The sequence below is a fragment of the Montipora foliosa genome, chromosome 13, assembly GCF_036669935.1.
Source record: "Montipora foliosa isolate CH-2021 chromosome 13, ASM3666993v2, whole genome shotgun sequence".
NCBI classification, from domain to species: domain Eukaryota; kingdom Metazoa; phylum Cnidaria; class Anthozoa; order Scleractinia; family Acroporidae; genus Montipora; species Montipora foliosa.
The window spans coordinates 1,976,918-1,995,696 of record NC_090881.1 but is presented as its reverse complement, the minus strand read 5'-3'; the positions used below and the strand labels follow the sequence as shown (position 1 = coordinate 1,995,696).

At 39.8% G+C, this 18,779-nt stretch overlaps 1 protein-coding gene across 1 annotated transcript; it reads right to left on the bottom strand.

Moving 5' to 3' along the window:
* Positions 1-3,267: 3,267 nt before the first annotated feature.
* On the bottom strand, positions 3,268-5,961 carry LOC137983287 (uncharacterized). Its single transcript, XM_068830489.1, has 11 exons — positions 5,770-5,961; positions 5,548-5,690; positions 5,310-5,419; positions 5,058-5,131; positions 4,838-4,950; positions 4,661-4,756; positions 4,446-4,538; positions 4,128-4,228; positions 3,868-4,020; positions 3,661-3,780; positions 3,268-3,581 (listed from the first exon to the last, which is right to left on the bottom strand). The coding sequence occupies exons 1-11, from the start codon at positions 5,853-5,855 to the stop codon at positions 3,432-3,434; spliced, it is 1,239 nt and encodes a 412-aa protein (XP_068686590.1). The 5' UTR covers positions 5,856-5,961; the 3' UTR covers positions 3,268-3,431.
* Between the last annotated feature and the right edge of the window lie 12,818 nt (positions 5,962-18,779).

Here is an 18,779-nt window from a genome sequence, read left to right as displayed (position 1 = left end):
CGGGTAATTGGTTGGGTATACACTGTAGTTGTAACCTCTCGTGCTCACTTGGAACCCGCGTACCTGTCCATCTTCCCCGGGGAATACTTCTTCCACGGGACTACATCCCCGACCTTCAAGTTAGCTTTTTCCTCCCTCCATTTTTTCCGCGTTTTTAGCATCGCCAGAATCTATTCTCTCCACCGACACCAGAATATCGTCATTAGATTCTGGATAAGTCTCCATCGATTTATATTGCTCAGAGTTAACAAGGATTATTGATATCCATGCTCCATTAAAGAAACGTCATGTTGTCTTCAGACCTGCAGCGCCATGGTACAATGATGAAATCAAAGATGTAAAGAGATTAAGGCGAGAGTTGAGAGACGATGGCGTCGATCACGTGACCCTGTTGACCATAGCAACTTTTTTTAAAACAATGCCGTGATGTTACTGCCCTTCTTCAATCTTCACGATCAGACTACTACAAGGATCTTATCAACAACCATAGGGATGATTCAAGAAATATGTTCAAGACCGTTGGAAAATTGTTGCATACTAAACCTGTGACAAATAGCAGTCCATTTCCATCGCATAGCCCAATGAAAGACCTAGCTGAGAAATTTATTCATTTATTTGACGCTAAGGTTAATGCTATCTATGAAGAGTTGATGCTGAAGTATGACGATAACACCTTTATTATTTCTGATGACAGTAACATCACCTGTAAATTTGAAGCTTTTAAGTCTGTCTCTATGGATACACTACTAGCCTTGATAAGACCATCGTCTGGAAAGTCATGTGATTTACATCCTCTTCCGGGTTTTCTTCTACGTGCATGCCTGTCTGAGCTTCGTCCTATACTTACACAGATTGTCAATCAGTCTTTGCAGTCTGCTGTTGTATCTGAACAACTGGAGGTGGCTATGGTAAAACACTTGATGAAAAAGCCTTCACTTGATCATCGCGAATTTAAGAAAATTCGCGTGATATCTAATCTTCAGTTTCTGGGAAAGATCATTGAGAAAGTTGTGGCAGACAAGCTTATTAATTACTTGGATGATAACAACTTACAAGAAGTTTACCAGTCGATGTATAAACGGAGAAACCGCACTTCTCCGCATCCACAATGACATTTTGACAGCTGTTGATAAACATCAATCGTTTATCCTATTACCATTGGCCATTTTTGCAGCTTTTGATACCATCAACCAATGATCTTTTACTCTCCAGATTGAAGTGTCGTTTTGGTATATGCGGCAAGGCACTTGATTAGTTTTCGTCGTATCTCTTTGGACGACGTCAGTTTGTTAAAGGTAATGACTTGTCATCCTCTATTCCCTTTATGTTTCACCTTTAGGCGATATTGCGAGAGGTCACGGTTTTTCTTTCCATTGTTATGCAGACGATACTCAGCATTATATTGCCTTTAATTCAGCTGATCCTGTTGACACAGTGTCTAGAAGATCTATACTTGAAACCTGCGTTGATGACATAAATAAATGGATGTTACCAGGAGCCTATCACCCGCAGCCTCCATCCAGACTATATCCTTGAGTCAACCTTTGCCCGTATCTTTTTATTTTTAGAATATTTTGTGAGACGAACGCGATCACTGGTGCGTGACTGCTTGTGATGTAATACAAAAACTTTGTCCTGATTGGACGGCATAATGCATTCGCGGGAATTCGAACGTCTAAAAATAAAAAAAATAGGTTGTCCCCAAGGGTTAAACACGAAGACGCGCTATATAAGGGAGGGTGCCTTAGGTACCCCAAGATCAGTTGTCAATCAACCATCGTGGTATACGGACCCCTGTAAGAGATCTAATGGAAATAAAGATTACATTCGAAGCCATTTGCCTGTGTATTTCTTTTGCTCTGTAAATTTAGCTTTAAGTTTCAGCAACAAGACAAGCCTCGTCACAATGGAAGAGTATATAGAGGTTTGTACATGTTTTCGAATTCAAATTTCATCTCATAGTATTTTGAAATCTTTTGGCGCTAAGTTTGAAAACTGTTTGAGACAAACGGCGGCGTGTATTCCTACCTATTTTCAGATTATCGTAAAAGTGAAGAAAAGCGACATGGAAATGTTCAGAGCATTTCTCGCTCAGTGTGAAGGGGAAATTGTTACGACCAGGCCCAAGGCAAAGTGGAGTTCTCGAGCGCGAACAGAGCTCCAACAGCCGACCGAACCGTTCGACAAAGATTTCTGCAGGCCCGCACAAGAAGAAAATGTGGAAGCCGCGCGTGTCGAAAATTCCCAACCAAATGGTATGGTAAAACAATTTCACGTTATGTTGTTGTCCTTTTCGCCCACTTCAATTTGAATACAATATAAGACAAAAGGGCTCTGAAAGCTGTGTTTCGCCGCCATTTACATGCAAATTAGTTATTCAGGTCATGGAATAAACATGAGGGTCACAACTTCTCAGAGCCAATTGTTGTTGTAACTCGTGTAAAAGTATAATTTTATTATTGATTTGGCGTGGGTAAGTTGTGGTAACAACTAAAGATAAATTGGGTTTTTAGACCCGATTTCCTTAGGCAATCATTTCATGTGTTATATTCACAACCGTGAACATTGCGTGACACGGGTGCCGAAAGTAAATAATAAACCCACGATCTTTTTCTGAAAGCAGCACGTTCACAAGGAAGATACCTAAGTAATCTTCTTCCGAGGAAGAAACAGTACAACTCGTCTTCAATTACATTTTTTTTAAACGAGTTATGAGTAACAAGCTCTAAGGGAAGCAATGAATGCTGATGAAAAATACAAACTGAACAATCCTTACCATCAGTTCACTCGTGTCTTCTTGTTTCGGCAGACGAAGGGCAACACATCGATTCTACAATGTGCCTCTACTGTCGGCAGACTCCTTGTATTACTACCGACAGTCGCGAACATCTTGGCTTTCGTGCAGCCCATGTACAGAACCACGTGAGGAGACGAAAGGATTACAAGACCTACTGGAGGGCACTAAAGAAATGTGGTCTATGGCAGGATCCGGTATACCTTGCTCGCAAAGTGGAGCTTGGGGACCGCATTGACGCTGTGCGGGAAAGAATGCCGAAATGCGTCGTGAAGAATGTACGAGAAAGATTCCCTAACCCTCTCGGGATCCCATACATGGGGCATAAAAGGGATTGAGATTGGAGAAAAGTACAGTTTTTCACCTCACCATACACCATAATCTCTATATTATATTTCCAAAATTGCATAACCGTATCCACAACAATAATTATTATGTTACACGACAGGGAGACTGGAGATGTATAATGTACACTTACTCTATATAATAAAGGTCACTATTCGTTCAATTACAATGTTTGCTATAATAAAGTAGACCTATATAATGGTAGAAAAGATAATTACAAATGTTGCTATAATGTAATTTATCAGAGTGTTTTATAACGTAAGTTTCCATTATTATATACAAAAAATTTGATTTAATTATTTAGTTTGAAAAACCGCGACCAGATGACTTCTCTAAAGTTAAATGTTTTTTCCACAAGCACCCTGGTCTCTGCAAGCCTGTTGGGGTGTCGAGCATGCTGATACATTTGTAGGGATGACACCTCTCGATTCACATTTTCATTCTGCAAGAAGATTTTACCAATAATAATATTAATCATAAGCATGTTAAGGATGATATTAAGCATGATTTTACCCCCTTACCCAATCAAGCACAGCCAATTCCACACGCATGTTGTATGTGTTATCCCCAAAATGGATTCTCTTGGGGACATAGATCAGCATAACAGTATGGAGGGTCTCTATCCAGAATGTTTCCCTACACTAAAAGTAATATAATGAATAATTATTATTCCAATAAAGTTAGAGACTGTCCTGAAATGTCTCGGATCATGACTCATGATCAGTTACCCGCATGTAGTCAGTGGCATGTCGATAAATAGATGTTCCCATTATAGCTTTTTTGTATGCTGCTATGGCCCTTGACTCAGTCAGTAGCTTCTTGCTCATGATGTAACCCTCTGATTTGCACCTTGACCCTTCACTACATTTATTATGGTTATCCTGTAGAAAAAAAACACAATGTATCTTTTTTTAACCAAGGAAAATTTCCCTGAATGCACAACTCCAATAAAGTGCATTGTTTTCAATTTTAACATCGATTGTTTTACCTGGTAATGATCAACAACTGTTAACAGGGTTTCACGAAAGTCATCCTCATTTCCTGAACTGTTCTTCATACAAAAGTATATATGAGTCCTAGTGCTCTTCACTGAAGCAAAACAAAATTATAATCACACGAATAATCATTGTAAACATAATGTACTCTGGACACAGGGGTTTCACTAACTTTTGACACAGCCACTCACAATATCACAGTAAACTTTTACTGTAATCTCTGCAGACTACATCATGAAAAGTTGTAAACTAAATGACCAGGTAACAACAACCAAATTCAGTTTCATTGAATTTGGCCGGTATCAACAAACCTTTGTCAGATAATTCTGAAAACCACTTGGTACCTTGATCTCTCAGTGGGCCAGAGGCTACTTTCTTCAATGCCTTTGTAACTGATTTGGCACCTGAGATTAGTTAAACATATTTTCTTTATAACATACAAATGAAACGAAAGTTAGCCCTACATGAGTTGTAAATGGAAAAAAATAAACACAAAACGTAGTAGCTGTTATCAGGTAACATTTACCATGCCAAGAATCAAAGGAATTTAGTATCCCCTTTGAGACTATCCAAGTTTTCAGCTGCAGGACAAAGTCATGAGCCACTTCTGAAATGTGAAATCCTGACAAAGGAAATGTGACAAGTCACCTTGATATCAATAATAAATTATTGTACGATATTGACTACTGTGACTCTAATATACCTTGAGTTTCTATTAGAAGAGTCAGCAATTCCTTCGTCATTGGCACCTCTCGACTAACTGCAGCAACATCAGAAGCCCTGCTCCAGTTCAACACTCCGACAACTTTTTTGGTACTTCAACATATACAAAAACGCAATAAAATGAAAAGTGAATAACTAGAAGTCCAATTAACAAACAAATAATTATTAATTTATAGATGTAGGTGGTAACATAAGCTTACGAGAAAGACAGAGCTGACACGGTGGTATGTGCTGCTGATCTGCTAGAATCATGTCTTGCATCAGTGATGACACACTGGAAGATGAACATCAATTTTTTCAAAGGAAATTATTCCAACCTGAATATGAATGCTTTTGCAAAGCCCATAATAAAAACAACCTTTCTCATGATAGTCATAACAAAGAGACCAAACTGCTGTGAGGAAGAGGTAAGGAAAGACCTCCATAATTTCAGGAAGGTCAACATTTGTTACCTCGCCATTTGCATGATAGCCAGGTCTGTTCTTTGCTTCCTCTTGGGCACCAAGCATGGACTCACTGCAAACCTCCTTCACAACAGCCATGTACTGAAGTTTCTTCAACACTAAAAGTTTATAAACAATTTTGGGATACATACAAGTCAAGAATACTACAATCAGTACTGTTTGGTGCCAGGATATATTGTGTAAGGCAAACCAATACAGTAGTTATCTCATCAGCAAGTGGGCTAACCTGTGTCAAACGTTTTGTCACCTTCAGAACCAATATTTGCTGCTTGGCAGACACCGGAATACTGTGTTTCTGTCAACCCACAGGACAAAACCCCATGAATCATTCTACAACAGAAACCATTACCTTGAACATCAGTCAGAGAACTGTAGCAAAATAGAGACTCACTTTAATACAAGACACACTCGGTGTTTAAAAATAGTAAAACAAACAACATCACCATACCTCATATTCACGTAGTATTTTGGTATAGTTCCCCCCATGATTGGAGAAGACAACCACTTGATTGAATCACCACACAAACAAGACATATTCACAGACACTGCATGTCCCTGCCTTGTGAATGATAGAGTGTCTATATCAAAAAGCTTTCCACAAAAGCAGCACTTTGCTGAGAGCTTGGAAGTGAAAAAAGAAAACAGAGATCGAAGGGCTCCTTCACTGGCAAGGTAGATGGGGTCATCCCACGTTGCCAGGGTTGATATCTGGAATTTTTGTGATGGAACGGTTGGAGAAGAGGAGGATACGTTGAATGTATGCGGTAGTGGCACTAATGACTCAGATACTCGGCCATCAAAATCAAGGGACATTCGCGATCTTGGAGTGGAGGTTGCAATAGGTGTTGGACGCGACTGGGGACATTCTGCTGAACTTGGTGTGGAAGAGAGGTTTCCTGCTGGTGACCACTGATTCGACAGAAGAGAACTTACAACCGAGACTTCCTTTCGCCTTTGCATTTTTTCTTCAAAAGCCAGCAGTAGAGCTTCGAGAAGATCGGCATTTTGCGTGCTTGACGTTCCCTTGGAAAGATTTAGAGATGTTTTTGCCATCCCAATACGATCTTTTATCCCCAGAAGTCTGCTTTCCTGATTACGTGGTAATTGCACATTCAGTGAAAACTGGATGCCTCGATCGCTAGTGGAACGCCTCTTCTTACTCTGTACTTGAGAATCACCTGCCTCAGCCATCACTTAATAAGAATAATAAAATTTACCTAAACGCTTACTGTGGTGTTGGGCAACGACGGCTACAAATGATGCGAAATAAACGCAAGACTGGTAGCATTCGTTGCACAACACCACCGCCATTGCGAAATGCTTCGCGTTGATCATGTTTCCTTAGTCACAAATTAGGCCTTTGGGCATATTCTCAAAGAATAGTCCACTGGCTTTGTTATACAGAAGCAGAAGGCTCAGAAAACCGAGGAAAGTTTAGGGGATTGGAACACTGGTGGACCTTGTCCAACGCCCGTCCGGCGCGAGATTTGAAAACGAACAACTTCGCCAATCTCGCTATTTTAACATACAGAGCACTTTCAGTTTCAAATAAGGTAGCAAATCACATATAAAACAATAAATATAAATGAATTGGTTCTTTAAATCATTTATTTCACTTTTGGTAACATCGAAGCCTTATTTCCAACCATATCGGTCCTTCTTCTATCGTGACCGTTGGCCGCCATTTTGATTAATTTGCTCACTTGAGCTGTGATAGGAGGAGGAGCTTTTCCTTATATAGCGCGTCTTCGTGTTTAACATGGGAGATTGAGGCTCCGGGTAAATGGGCTCCTGATGTTACATAGCAATCTGAAATTGAATAGCGATAAATCTGAGTTATTGGTTATTTCGTCTTCTCGACGCCCAAGGCCTACACAAAAATATTGGCGTAGTTTTTAAAGAGGCCATGTCGCTTCTTCCGCATGTCACCAATATTTGTAAGACTGCTTGTTTCCATCTTCGTGCCACACTTAAAATACGTCAATTTCTGGACAAAGACTATCCTGCTCTTTCATGCTTTTGTTATTTCAAGACTTGATTACTGTAATTTACCTCCTTACCAATTTGGCCTTCCTGATTATGTCATCAATCCACTTCAACTTATTCAAAACTCTGCAGCTCTTCTATTTTTTTGCGCACGTAAGCATGACTATTTCACACCATTGCTGGTTAATCTTCACTGGTTACCAATTCAATGTATAATTCAGTTCAAGATCCTTATGATGACCTTTAAGGTCTTACGTGGTGAAGAACCGTCATATCTATGTGATCTAATAGCTTCGTATGTTCCGACTCGTACTTTGCGCTCGTTGAACAAACTACTCTCACATCAGCCTCGTTTCCGCCTTTAGAGTTACGGACGGCGTGCATTTAAGACATCTGCTCCATGCCTTTGGAATGATCTGCCTTACAACATTAAAAAACTCAAAAGATATCAAAACAATTTTAAGAAGAAATAAAAGGCTCATCTTTTTAAGAAAGCTTTTGCATTATAATATGACATTTACTACATTTTTAAAGAACTCAAATTGGGCAGTAATTTTACTAGTTTTACTACTTTTACTGATTTATATATTTAATTATGGATTCAGAGATATTATTAAAGCTTACCTCATCGGTCACTTGAGGTGCAAACTGTCCTCCTAGCTGGTCAATCAAGTAGTAGCTTGGGGTCAGAGCAGGTTTGTCATGAGGCTCTTTCCTTTCGTATTAAAAGGGTCTCGATTTCGTTAGAGCCTCTGCTTTTTTTATCGCAGTCTGTAGTTCATTGTCATCGAGTCCTGCATTTTCCACCATTGCCTTCATGGTCTTCTTGGCTACTTTAATCAGCGAGTCAAACACGCCACCGAAGTATGAACCAAGTGGTGGATTGCAGCTCCACTTGATCCTTCTGATTGCTGCATCATGTGTAATCTTCCCCTTGTCCATTGATGGAACCAGCTCTCTAAGCTTCCTCTTAGCTCCTGCAAAGTTTTTCCCATTGTCGCTAGCAACTTCTTCAGGCTTTCCTCTGGTAGCCACCATTTGGCTTAATTCATTCAAGAAATCTGTGGTGTTTAGGGAGAACGCCATCTCTAGATAGATAGATAGATAAATAGATAGATAGATTGATAGATAGATAGATAGATAGGTAGATAGATAGATAGATAGATAGATAGATAGATAGATAGATAGATAGATAGATAGATGCATCTCTAGTTGCAGGACAAATAAAGAGGCGAAGATATTGGCAGATACCCAGGGTCCAGCATAATCCACACAGTGCAACCTCTGGAGTGGTGCCATGACGTGCACTGCAAGTCTCGCACGCCTTCTCGCGCACACCATACATTGTTTATACCACTTTTTTACCTCCTGCTGGCCATCAATAATCCAGTAACGGTTCCTTTCTTGCGCTAGCACGTGATTTACCCACTATGGGTACCTACCACAATCTGTCGAGTTATGTGATGCTTCTTAGGTAAAATCATAGGATGGGCGTCGTCATAAGGAATTTATGCCCTGTTGAGTCGTTCCCTGGAGTCAGAGGTTGCAAATGACTCTGTTTACTGACCTTCTTTCCTCTCTTCAATTCCTCTATCTCTTCAGGAAATCTATCCACTTGCGCTAGTTTGACCCAGAGCCCTCCAGCTCTGTCAGGTTCAGCTGGGGTCAATGTAATTCCCTGCAGATCTTGATCCCTAAAGTTTTCCTGATTTCTTCACTTTCACGAGTAATGTGGCAAAACAATGGCATCACCCACAATGTGACTCTGAGGAGCCTCGTATGAAGGATCCATCCACGGCCAGGAAGCCTCAGTTACAAAGGTAAAGGTCCATTTCAGCTAGACAATCTTCAGAACGCTCCTCCGCTTTGACAGGTTTACTCAGAGGCCAATCTTCTTCTTTGTTATACAGGAAATCAGGCCCGCTAAAGAATCCAGCGCTGACCAACAGACAGTTTTCTTGCCTGTAGCCCTTGTGTTGCATCATCAGCACAGTTTGGCTCAGTCGGGAAATGACGCCACTGTGTAGGCTTAGACGTCTAATGAATTTCTGATATTCTATTTGCGACGAAGGTCTTGTACCTTCTGGACTGACCCTGAGTTCAACAAATAACATCCTCTCTGTCTACAACGTGCAGCTCTCAAAAGGTACCTGCAACAACCCCGAAACCTTTATTGACAGTCTCAATTCCAGCACTTTAACCTAGGAATACTTGTTGCTCTGTTGGGTGCAACTTTCGCTTTCGCTGCCACAAATCGCACATAACTTTCTCTCCCATCCCCATACTCGTGCCGCAAATAACTGATTGCTGCATATGCCATCTGTGAAGCATCGTCATTTTCTTTAGAGGTACATTCAACATAAACGTAAAAACATCAGCTTCAGCATTCCACTGGATTCCCAAAGCTTTCATCATACAAGGTACCTTGTACTCAATATTAACATTCGCCACCCGATCTTCTACTGGTAACTCTTCTAACACACTGCACCAACGCCGTATAATGAAACCGGCCTTTCCAAGTAACTCAATAAGTTGGTCACGAATCTTTACTGCTTCATCATTTGTCTCCATTTAAGTCATGATGTTATCCATGTGCATCTGTAAAAGTATGATAGCGCCTGCTTGCGGATAATCCCCTTTGTTGCCTTCTGTGTGATGCCGTACAACATACTGTAGCAAGGGTGGCGCAGTCGGTTAGTGGGCGGCCTTGGTGCATAAGGTCCTGAGTTCGATCCCCGGAGCTCACATCATTGTTTCGACTTCTTTCCTTTCAGTGTAGCCTAAGTAGCTTTAAATACCCTTAAAACGGAGCACTGGTGGAAAGAGGGGGGTAAAATGAGCGCACCGTCGGCTTCCTGGGAGAGTACTCTCTAGAGAGTAAAGGAACTTCCGACGTTAAATAACGTGTACCTTTACCTTTACCTTACTGCACAAGGTATGGTGGTGCACTGTCTCCAAACATCAGTCTCATTGCCTCGTTGTATGGGCATATTTCGTTTAAAAAAAGTTGTAAAGGTTGTTCTGTCTAAGAAGTCAATCCTGTTACTTGGCCACAGTGTATTCAGGATGGCAAAATCTCGAACAAAAGGAATGTGATTTTGTACGACAAGTGAGTGTTCTATATTTAAACTTGAGGGCAAAGTGCAACCACCAATGCAATAAAACTCCTGAGGGTTGTTAGCCCGCCAAGCACACAGGGGAGTCGAACCCCGCCTCACAACTAAAGTAAATTTATAAAAGGCAATAACCAACCCTTGCCTATCCAAGTTTAAATCCAAAAGGAAAAAAAAAAGGAGAATTCCGTGGCTCAACAAGTCCCAATCGTATCCAAGAATCATATTTACTACGTGCGTACCGTCTGAGTCGAAATTCAAGAAAAACCATTGCCACATTTATCCATTGAAAACTCTTCTGATTTAATCCTTTTTGTTTATTTCGGTTATTTCGGCTCTTTCCCTCTCATGTTGGAAATGCCGCATATGTCACGTGATCCTGAGAGCTGGTGTTGGTACGTCGGCGGCCAATGACAGCTATGCCACCACCACCATGCTTTCCAATGCACAGGAGACGTTAGAACTAAATCATGCCTGTGGACCTATGAATAGTTCTTATTTATGAGCCATTTGCTGAAAAAAGCTGTATTAGTTCGCTATCAAGACCTTTAATCGACAAGAGATTCAGAAGGGAAGTCTTAGTCAAACAAAAGAACTTGAATGTCAAAATCGTTCCCGCGAATATGGTAGAACTAAAGCTTTTCATCACACTATCCATGTCATCGCGTAGGACTCTTGTTGAGTTCGGGTTTGAAGAGTTAGGATGAAGGCAGTTGAAACCCGAACTCAACGAACAAGTTGATCTTGTCAGTTTAGCATTACACTTTTAAACTTTCACCGATTGTGTCAGTTGTGTTTTCTATAATATTGTTGGTTAATTAGTTGAATTTATCCGCTTGTAATGAACATTTAATCTATAAAGTATCATTGTATTGTTAACTATATATACTCATCGTCTTGTAGAAATTTAACTGTTACACTCACTATAGCTGGTGATGATGCTTGAAACATAGAAACATGTTTCTTTAATTTAAAAGTGATGTTTCGTGATTTTTTATCCATTGAATTAATTTTGTACACTTTTTTCAAACACTAATTACAAAGACGCGTTAACTACAAACAATATGGTACATACATTTCGGACAACACATTTCTACATTATTTCTGATATAGAACGGTTCAATAAGTTAAATAGGTTAAATATAATGTTGATAAGTGACCATACACTGTTTACTAAGAGAACATTACGGATTACTTACAATACCTAGTTATTTACGTACACAGTTTCCAAAAAATACACTATTTGTCTTTAAAGTAATTAAAGATGTTTACTGCAACATGAAGTCTTTCCACTTCGAGTTGAAGCCATTGATGGATAGATTTTTCTAGGTCTTTTTTTCTTGTGCGGAAGCGACAAAGTCGACAAATTGGTATTTTTCTCATTTTTGGCACAAATGAATAGGAAGCACTTGCTGATAAGGATAAGGTGGTTGAGGGTTTGAAGCGAAGATGAGCCTGTTAAGACACCATGAATTATTTCAAGTTCAGTAATGGTCGTACCATTCGGTAAACTCGTTCCAGAACTTAGTGTCAGGGCAAAATGGGCAGGAAGGCGAATCTTTTTTTTTTTTTTTTTTCATTTTATGAAGCAGACTATTGGTACTAAGAATATTGTATGTTATCTTATATTGGTAAACGGACAATTTAACTTCCTTTGTGACACAAAAAGGGAGTGAGTACAACTTGCAACATTGCGATGGATCAAAACCACCATTGATGAGTTTTTTGTTTTCTGTGCGATTGATTGCAATTTATATATTGCCATAACAGTTGCTTTTTAAAATGTTTATAAAATAAGGTTGTAAAGAACCAAAACATTTTCGACCGCACGGTCAATGTCAGTGGCGTATATGGTGTTGCAACTTGGTTTTGTTCGAAAATACATAAATTGATTATAAAAGAGGCTAAAAGTTACTTTTTTTTTTGAAGAACCAAAACGTTTTCAACCGTACGGTCATCATCAGTGGCGTACATGGTGGAAATTTACATACAACTTGGTTTTGTTCGATGAAGTTATTCTTAAGGGAACAGTTTCGCAATAAAAGAATGTACTTGTTTGTTTAGGGTTGGTTTCTCGCAAGCAATTAGCAGGCCGTCCATTATATTTTCCTCCAAAAGGTGGTTTTCTCGGTGCACGCAATGTTTCATGTTTATGCGTGGGTTGGATGTTTTGCGAGGTGACGGGCTGGCTCGGAGTGATATGAAACTTGTTCTCGTGTTCTGCCTTTCGCACTGGGATAAAACTCTCGTCCTTGTCTGTTTGGTTACGGAAACGGTTGATTGTGGCTTGAATGAAGCGCTTATAGGATAACCTGCTTTGCGATAGATTTCAGTGATTTCTTTTGTGTCAGACTCAGAACTGGTTGATATCCGCTTCGCTCTGTGTAGCGCCCCATCATCCTGTTTCGTTTCCAATTAGATGGTACTTAGGATGACCAGTGGGTTGGGACATTGCCTTGTTTGCGATATACACGACGGTGGAAATTTTGGTCTTGATAATTATAAGCAGTATTCAGGAAATGATTGGGCTTTTCCTCGACTGTGAACTTGATGTCAAGCAGTCGGTCGGTTTCGTTTTCTACTTTCTTAGAGAAGCAGTCGTCTACATACCGGTCAGAGAAGGGAGGATGGTATGGGCGAACTAGGTCTTCCTCCGATTTAGCCATGAAGATGGTTGCAAGCACTGGCGACAGGGGGTTTCCCATTCTGCACCCATCAATTTGTCTGTGTAGGCGATTGTTGAAGGTGAACACAGTATTTTTGGTGACATTGCAGAGTTGTCGTTTAACGTTTAGATTTCGTCAACTATGTGGTTGATTGTCTCACCCAGAGGGACCTCTGTGAAAAGAGACGTGACATCAATTGTCATCTATCGTGCCGAGTGCACATGTGGCGAAATCTACATTGAGGAAACAAAAAGAAACTTCGCAGTGCGAAAGGCAGAAAACGAGAGCTAGTCTCATAACTCCGAGCCAGCCCGTCACCTCGCAAAACATCCAACCTACGCATACACATGGAACATTGCGTGCACCGAGAAAACCACCCTTCGGAGGAAAATAATGGAGGGCCTGCTAATTGCTTGCGAGAAACCAACCCTAAACAAACAAGTACATTCTTATATTGCGTAACTGTTCCCCTAGGGAATAACTTAATCGAACAAAACCAAGTTGTATGTAAATTTCCACCACGTACGCCACTAACGATGACCGTACGGTCGGAAACGTTTTGGTTAAAGAAAACATCAGTAACTTTTAGTCTTTTCTTTTTATATAATCAATTAATATAATGTTTTAAATGCTATACTCTCTACGTCCACTGCAGAGGAGGAAATATCCTCGGTATGCAATTGTAACAGTTTTTTTTCCAGGTACGAGGTATTGCAGAAATTAGCCCGCAATATTCTAGGAAGTTGCTATTTACTTGGAATTTTTTTGGGAAGAAATGATAAGAAAGAAAGCTCTTTTTTTGTTCGTAAAATATACTGGATATATTTTGAACCCCGCTTTGATTCCAATTTCTGTAGAAAACTGACCGTTTGTTTATTTTTGTGTGCGCGTTGTTCCAAATAATTTGATTAGCTACTCCGGTTTTCGTCTCGGGTACAGTGTGGATTAATTCTTGCCGGCACGCTATGACATCTTTATAAAATGTTGGTAGTGATTTCTCTTAACTTTAGCAATTGACATCACTAATTGCAATGAAAGATCAGTGTACCACCTACACTTGCAAGCAAAGATTTCGGAACGGCTTTCCATGGTGCATCATCTGTAGAACACAAGCGCTTAACCCAACATAATTTTAAAGCTTTAGCAAAAAATTTAGGCTGCTTGCATTTTTAGATACATTGAAAATTATTCCATTAACCTCTTCTGTAAAGGAAGCAGGAGTATCGAGAACACTGCAAACAAATGTTAGCTTCGAAAGCGCAAGTTTTTTACTATGTTATTTTTTCTGTCAATTGAGATGTCTCTTGATTTGAGATGTCTCTTGATGACCACCAAGAGACATCTCAATTGACAGAAAAATTAAGAACGGCTGCCTGTAAGAATCGAGAATCGTCCGTCAACGACCATTTTGGCGGATAGCTCATATTTTGCCGAAAGATACCCTTTAGTGAACTATTTTCAAGAACCACATTTAAAAGTTCCAACGATTCTAATTTTTTTAGAAATTTGCGAAAATTTGAAAATGCGTTTAAAGTGCGGTTTTCTGTTTGACAAACTGTCCAAAATTTGCTGCGAGAACCAAGCAACGGTGAAGTCTTTAAATGAATTCATTTGGCACCAAACTGGACAAAATTTAAGGACAACTATTCTTGTTCATTTCTACTTCGATACTTTTTTACGGAAATGTTAAAATTGTGATTTTCTAAGCTATTTAAAGAACACCCTCAAAGACCGCATAACATGGCGGCGAAAATGGGTGATATTTGACGCAATAAAAATGTACCTGGTACCTCATTCTTAATTTTTTTTACTTCATATTCTTCAAATATCGCTATTATTCATTTTCTGTGTTAAGGTTTGTGCTCGAACTCGGAACGCTTCCCTCCGAAAATATCAGAATTGTTTGTAACCTGAGCGAGCTAAATGACGCGGAAATTTGAACGCAAGCTGATGCTAATTATTCGTGTAGAATCATCGTGTTGACTAATTTTCGGCTTTGTAGCTCGGAGAGCTTTAAAAAATGCGAAGTTATCCCTCAGAAGTATTAAAAAGGACTAAAAATAGTATTTGAGGGCAAAAATCCGCAATGCGAAAGGCATCAAGAATTATTTTTGTAATTGTTCACATTACAAAACGCACGTAGAGTCAGTTTCACTGAAATGCATGTACGACTTGGCGGACCGTTTCATTTCAAGAGCACCCTTTTAAAAGCTAGTAGTTAAGCAAAAATATGACAGAATTTCAAAGAATTTCAAACCAAATCAGTATACATATGCTCAAAAACGAAAGCTGAATAATGTGCGTCAATTGTGCGGTATCAAAGACATAATTTGACATAATGAACGGTTACTACCGAAAGAAAGCTACGTAAAGCAGTACGTACTTGGACTTCAGTGAGCTACGCAAAGTTTGAGTCCATAATGTTATCCAATGTTATCCGTTTCATTGTGAACTCACTAGGGAGTTTAAGCAAATCACTACGGATTGGTGCTACTACGGCTGCCGTGACTGAAAAGGTCTGGGGAGACTACGTCTCGGTGGTCTGCTAAATTTTAAGTTAAGCAAAGCAAAATACAAGGAAACATGGGCTAAAGGTGTTTAAAATCTCTTTTATTTAGTTTCTTACCTTCAAATGGCTTCGCTGAAAGGACGATGGCCGTTGTTCGCCATGCTAGGACGAACAGATTATTTCTGAGCAAAAGCAAATGCTATACACCTTGTACAATAACAACAATTTGATGGATGAAATATACAATTTCAGAGACAAATATCTCAAAGAATATCGAGTGAAAAAGACACATGTATCTATACTCAAAGAGGCAAAATAGCATCGTATAGTATCCAGATATAAAACATCTTCACTAAATCCACAAAGCAAACTTAACCGAAGAAAAACAATCGCGTGTGGAACTCACTTCCAACACCTTTGCCAAAACTTATCGTAAGTTCATAATAGGGATTTACAAGCTTATGAGAGGCAACCTTGACACAATCCTTGACTTAAATTGACTTTAAAGGATATAGTATCCAACAGAATTCTTAAAATGCCGAGATGTCCGTTGAAAAGGGCCAGAGAAGCGAAATAAACCCGACGTAGTAGCCACTACGGCAAAACATCGCGACTCACGTAGTCAGATTTCACACTACGGCTGGATGCAACCGACGTACATGCGCAGTTTCATTTTGGGAGAAATTTATTTCCGGCAGCCGTATTAGCGCCAGCCGTAGCGATTTGCTTAAAGTCCCTACTTTCTGGAGGAATACGTTAACTTGAACTTTTGACCTTCATACCCGGTAAATATTTATGTCACGCAAAGTAACGAAAGGTTTCTTTTGTTCCATTCATGCCATGTATTCGTATCGTTATTGTTGCATGAGAAGTGTTGTTTCGTTCTTGTTGTTTTTTTTCGAATGAATTGCATCCTTGCTTACATATGTATGTTATAACAATTGCCTACCAAGGAAGATGGTCAGTGGATGGTTTGAAACGCGCAATTCGTTGTAATTATCTACGACACTTCCAACATTGTATTAATACCTGCTAATCCCTGTTGACAGTAGAGAAAAATGTATTGGCAAGAACCACAACTAAAATTGATAAAAAGCTGCAAGTAGACGTCATTAAGAAAATACGTATAACCTGCAAGTAAAAGAAAGGTTGCAGACTTAATACTCCAACCTTCGTCATTTTGCTAGTGGTTGGCTCCTAAAGGGGCGGTGAATTTTTTTACTGGCTTGTCCGCAGTAATCTCGTTAAAGTTATAGAGATGATCGAAAGACATGGGAGGCCAAACAGGTAAGGGACAAAAAAGGGTAATTAAGAAAAAAGAAAATCTCGTTACGCGCATGTATTAAAATAAATGAGAAGTAACTGACGATTGGACGTGAGTCAGCCCTTCAGTATCCCTCTTCCACACTCTACCGTCCAGGCCAAATTAACAGGAAAGGTAGTGACCAAATTATTTTTGGCAAGTACTTTTGCTAGTAATGTCTATTAACAGTGCCAGGTACGTGGCTTTTTTCCGCATGGGTAACACTTTGCACGTATGCCAGCCTGCTGATTGCCTCATAAGTTTCTGATTGGACGCCGTTTGAGGCTGACACTTGGCTGGCACGCGTGAAAAGTGTTACGCATCTCGATCGCTCGGAAGGTATGGGATTTTCATTTTCTTCGAGGGCGAGCTCCGGGACATTTGGATGAATGAGCGAGAACTATAATGTATGACAAGAAGCGTTAATCTTTCAGCTATTCTCCGGAGCGGAGTGATGCGATTTTCTGGGGAAAAATTACCTGGTGCTGGAGCTGTTCAAAAATTAGCATCCACAATTGTCCTTCTTTTGAGAAGCACAGTAAACAGCGAGCTCGAAATCTTCAAGACCGCTCAAAATACTAGCAAATGTACTTGCCAAAGATAATTTGGTCACTGTCTTTCCTGTTAATTTGGCCTGGACGGGAGAGTGTGAAAGAGGGATACTGCAGGGCTGATTCGTATCCAATCATCAGTTACTTCTCATTTTATTTTAATACATGCGCGTAACCAGATTTTTGTTTTCTCATCAGTTACCATTTTTTTGATGTCCCATGTGTTTTGATCATCCCTATAACTTTTACGAGATAACTGCGGACAAGCCACTGAAAAAAAAAACATTAACCGCCCCCTTTAGGAGCAAACCATTACAAAAATGACGTAAGTGGGAGTATTCAGTCTGCAGCTTTTTTTTACTTGCAGGTTATACGTATTTTATTTATTTTATTTGTAGTTCTTGCCAGTGCATTTTTTCTCTACTCTCAACAGGTGTTAGCAGATCTGTATAGTAAGCGTCGTAAATTATTACCACAAATTGCGCGTTTCAAACCTTCGACTGACCATCTAACTTGGTAGTCTATTTTTATCACATACTTATGAAAACGAGGATGCAATTTTATTCGAAAAGAAACAACAAGAACAAAACAACACTTCTCATACAAAAGTAACAAGGCCCTGCCAGGAAATGGGGAGAGGGGAAGGGGGGTCCCGTGTCGCTGCTTTGTTAATGTTTCACGTTGCTGTGACCATTGCTGTCGGAAATTTAAAGTGCCCCTGTGATCAAAAAAACCACTACCTTTTTTCCTTCAGATTTTGAAAGTGTGTTTGCTTAACAGCTGACTGGCAAAATTTTGAGCTTTGATTTTTATCCAAAGGCCGTTTACTCTGAGTGTAAGTTTTGGATCTCATGGTCCGCCATTACTCACGTTCAAAACTGACCGATTGGACCTCAGAGGGTTGGATCCAGGGAAAAGTGACGTCAGAGGCTCACTAGCTTAAAATTTCAGCGTGTGAACGCAGCTTATTATATATGCAAAGCGTAAGTTTAAAAGTCTGAAAGCCCAAAACCCCCGTGCTGCATATTAATTCTGCGGCGTACACACGTATTGCATTATTAAACTAGTGAGCCTTTGACGTCATTTTCTCCTCGATCCAGCTCTCTCAAGAACATAATGTTAGTAATGGCGGAGCATTAAATAGGAAAATTACAGTTAAAATAAAGAGGTGTCTTTTTGAAATCAAGGCTTAAAACCTGGGTCACTTGGTGTTTTGTTAACAAAATTTTGAAATCCAAAGAAAAATATGAATTGATTTTTGGTCACAGGGGCACTTTAAAGAAAGGATCTCGCTTGTCGCGATTTCACTTCAATTGCTGTCACTACTTTT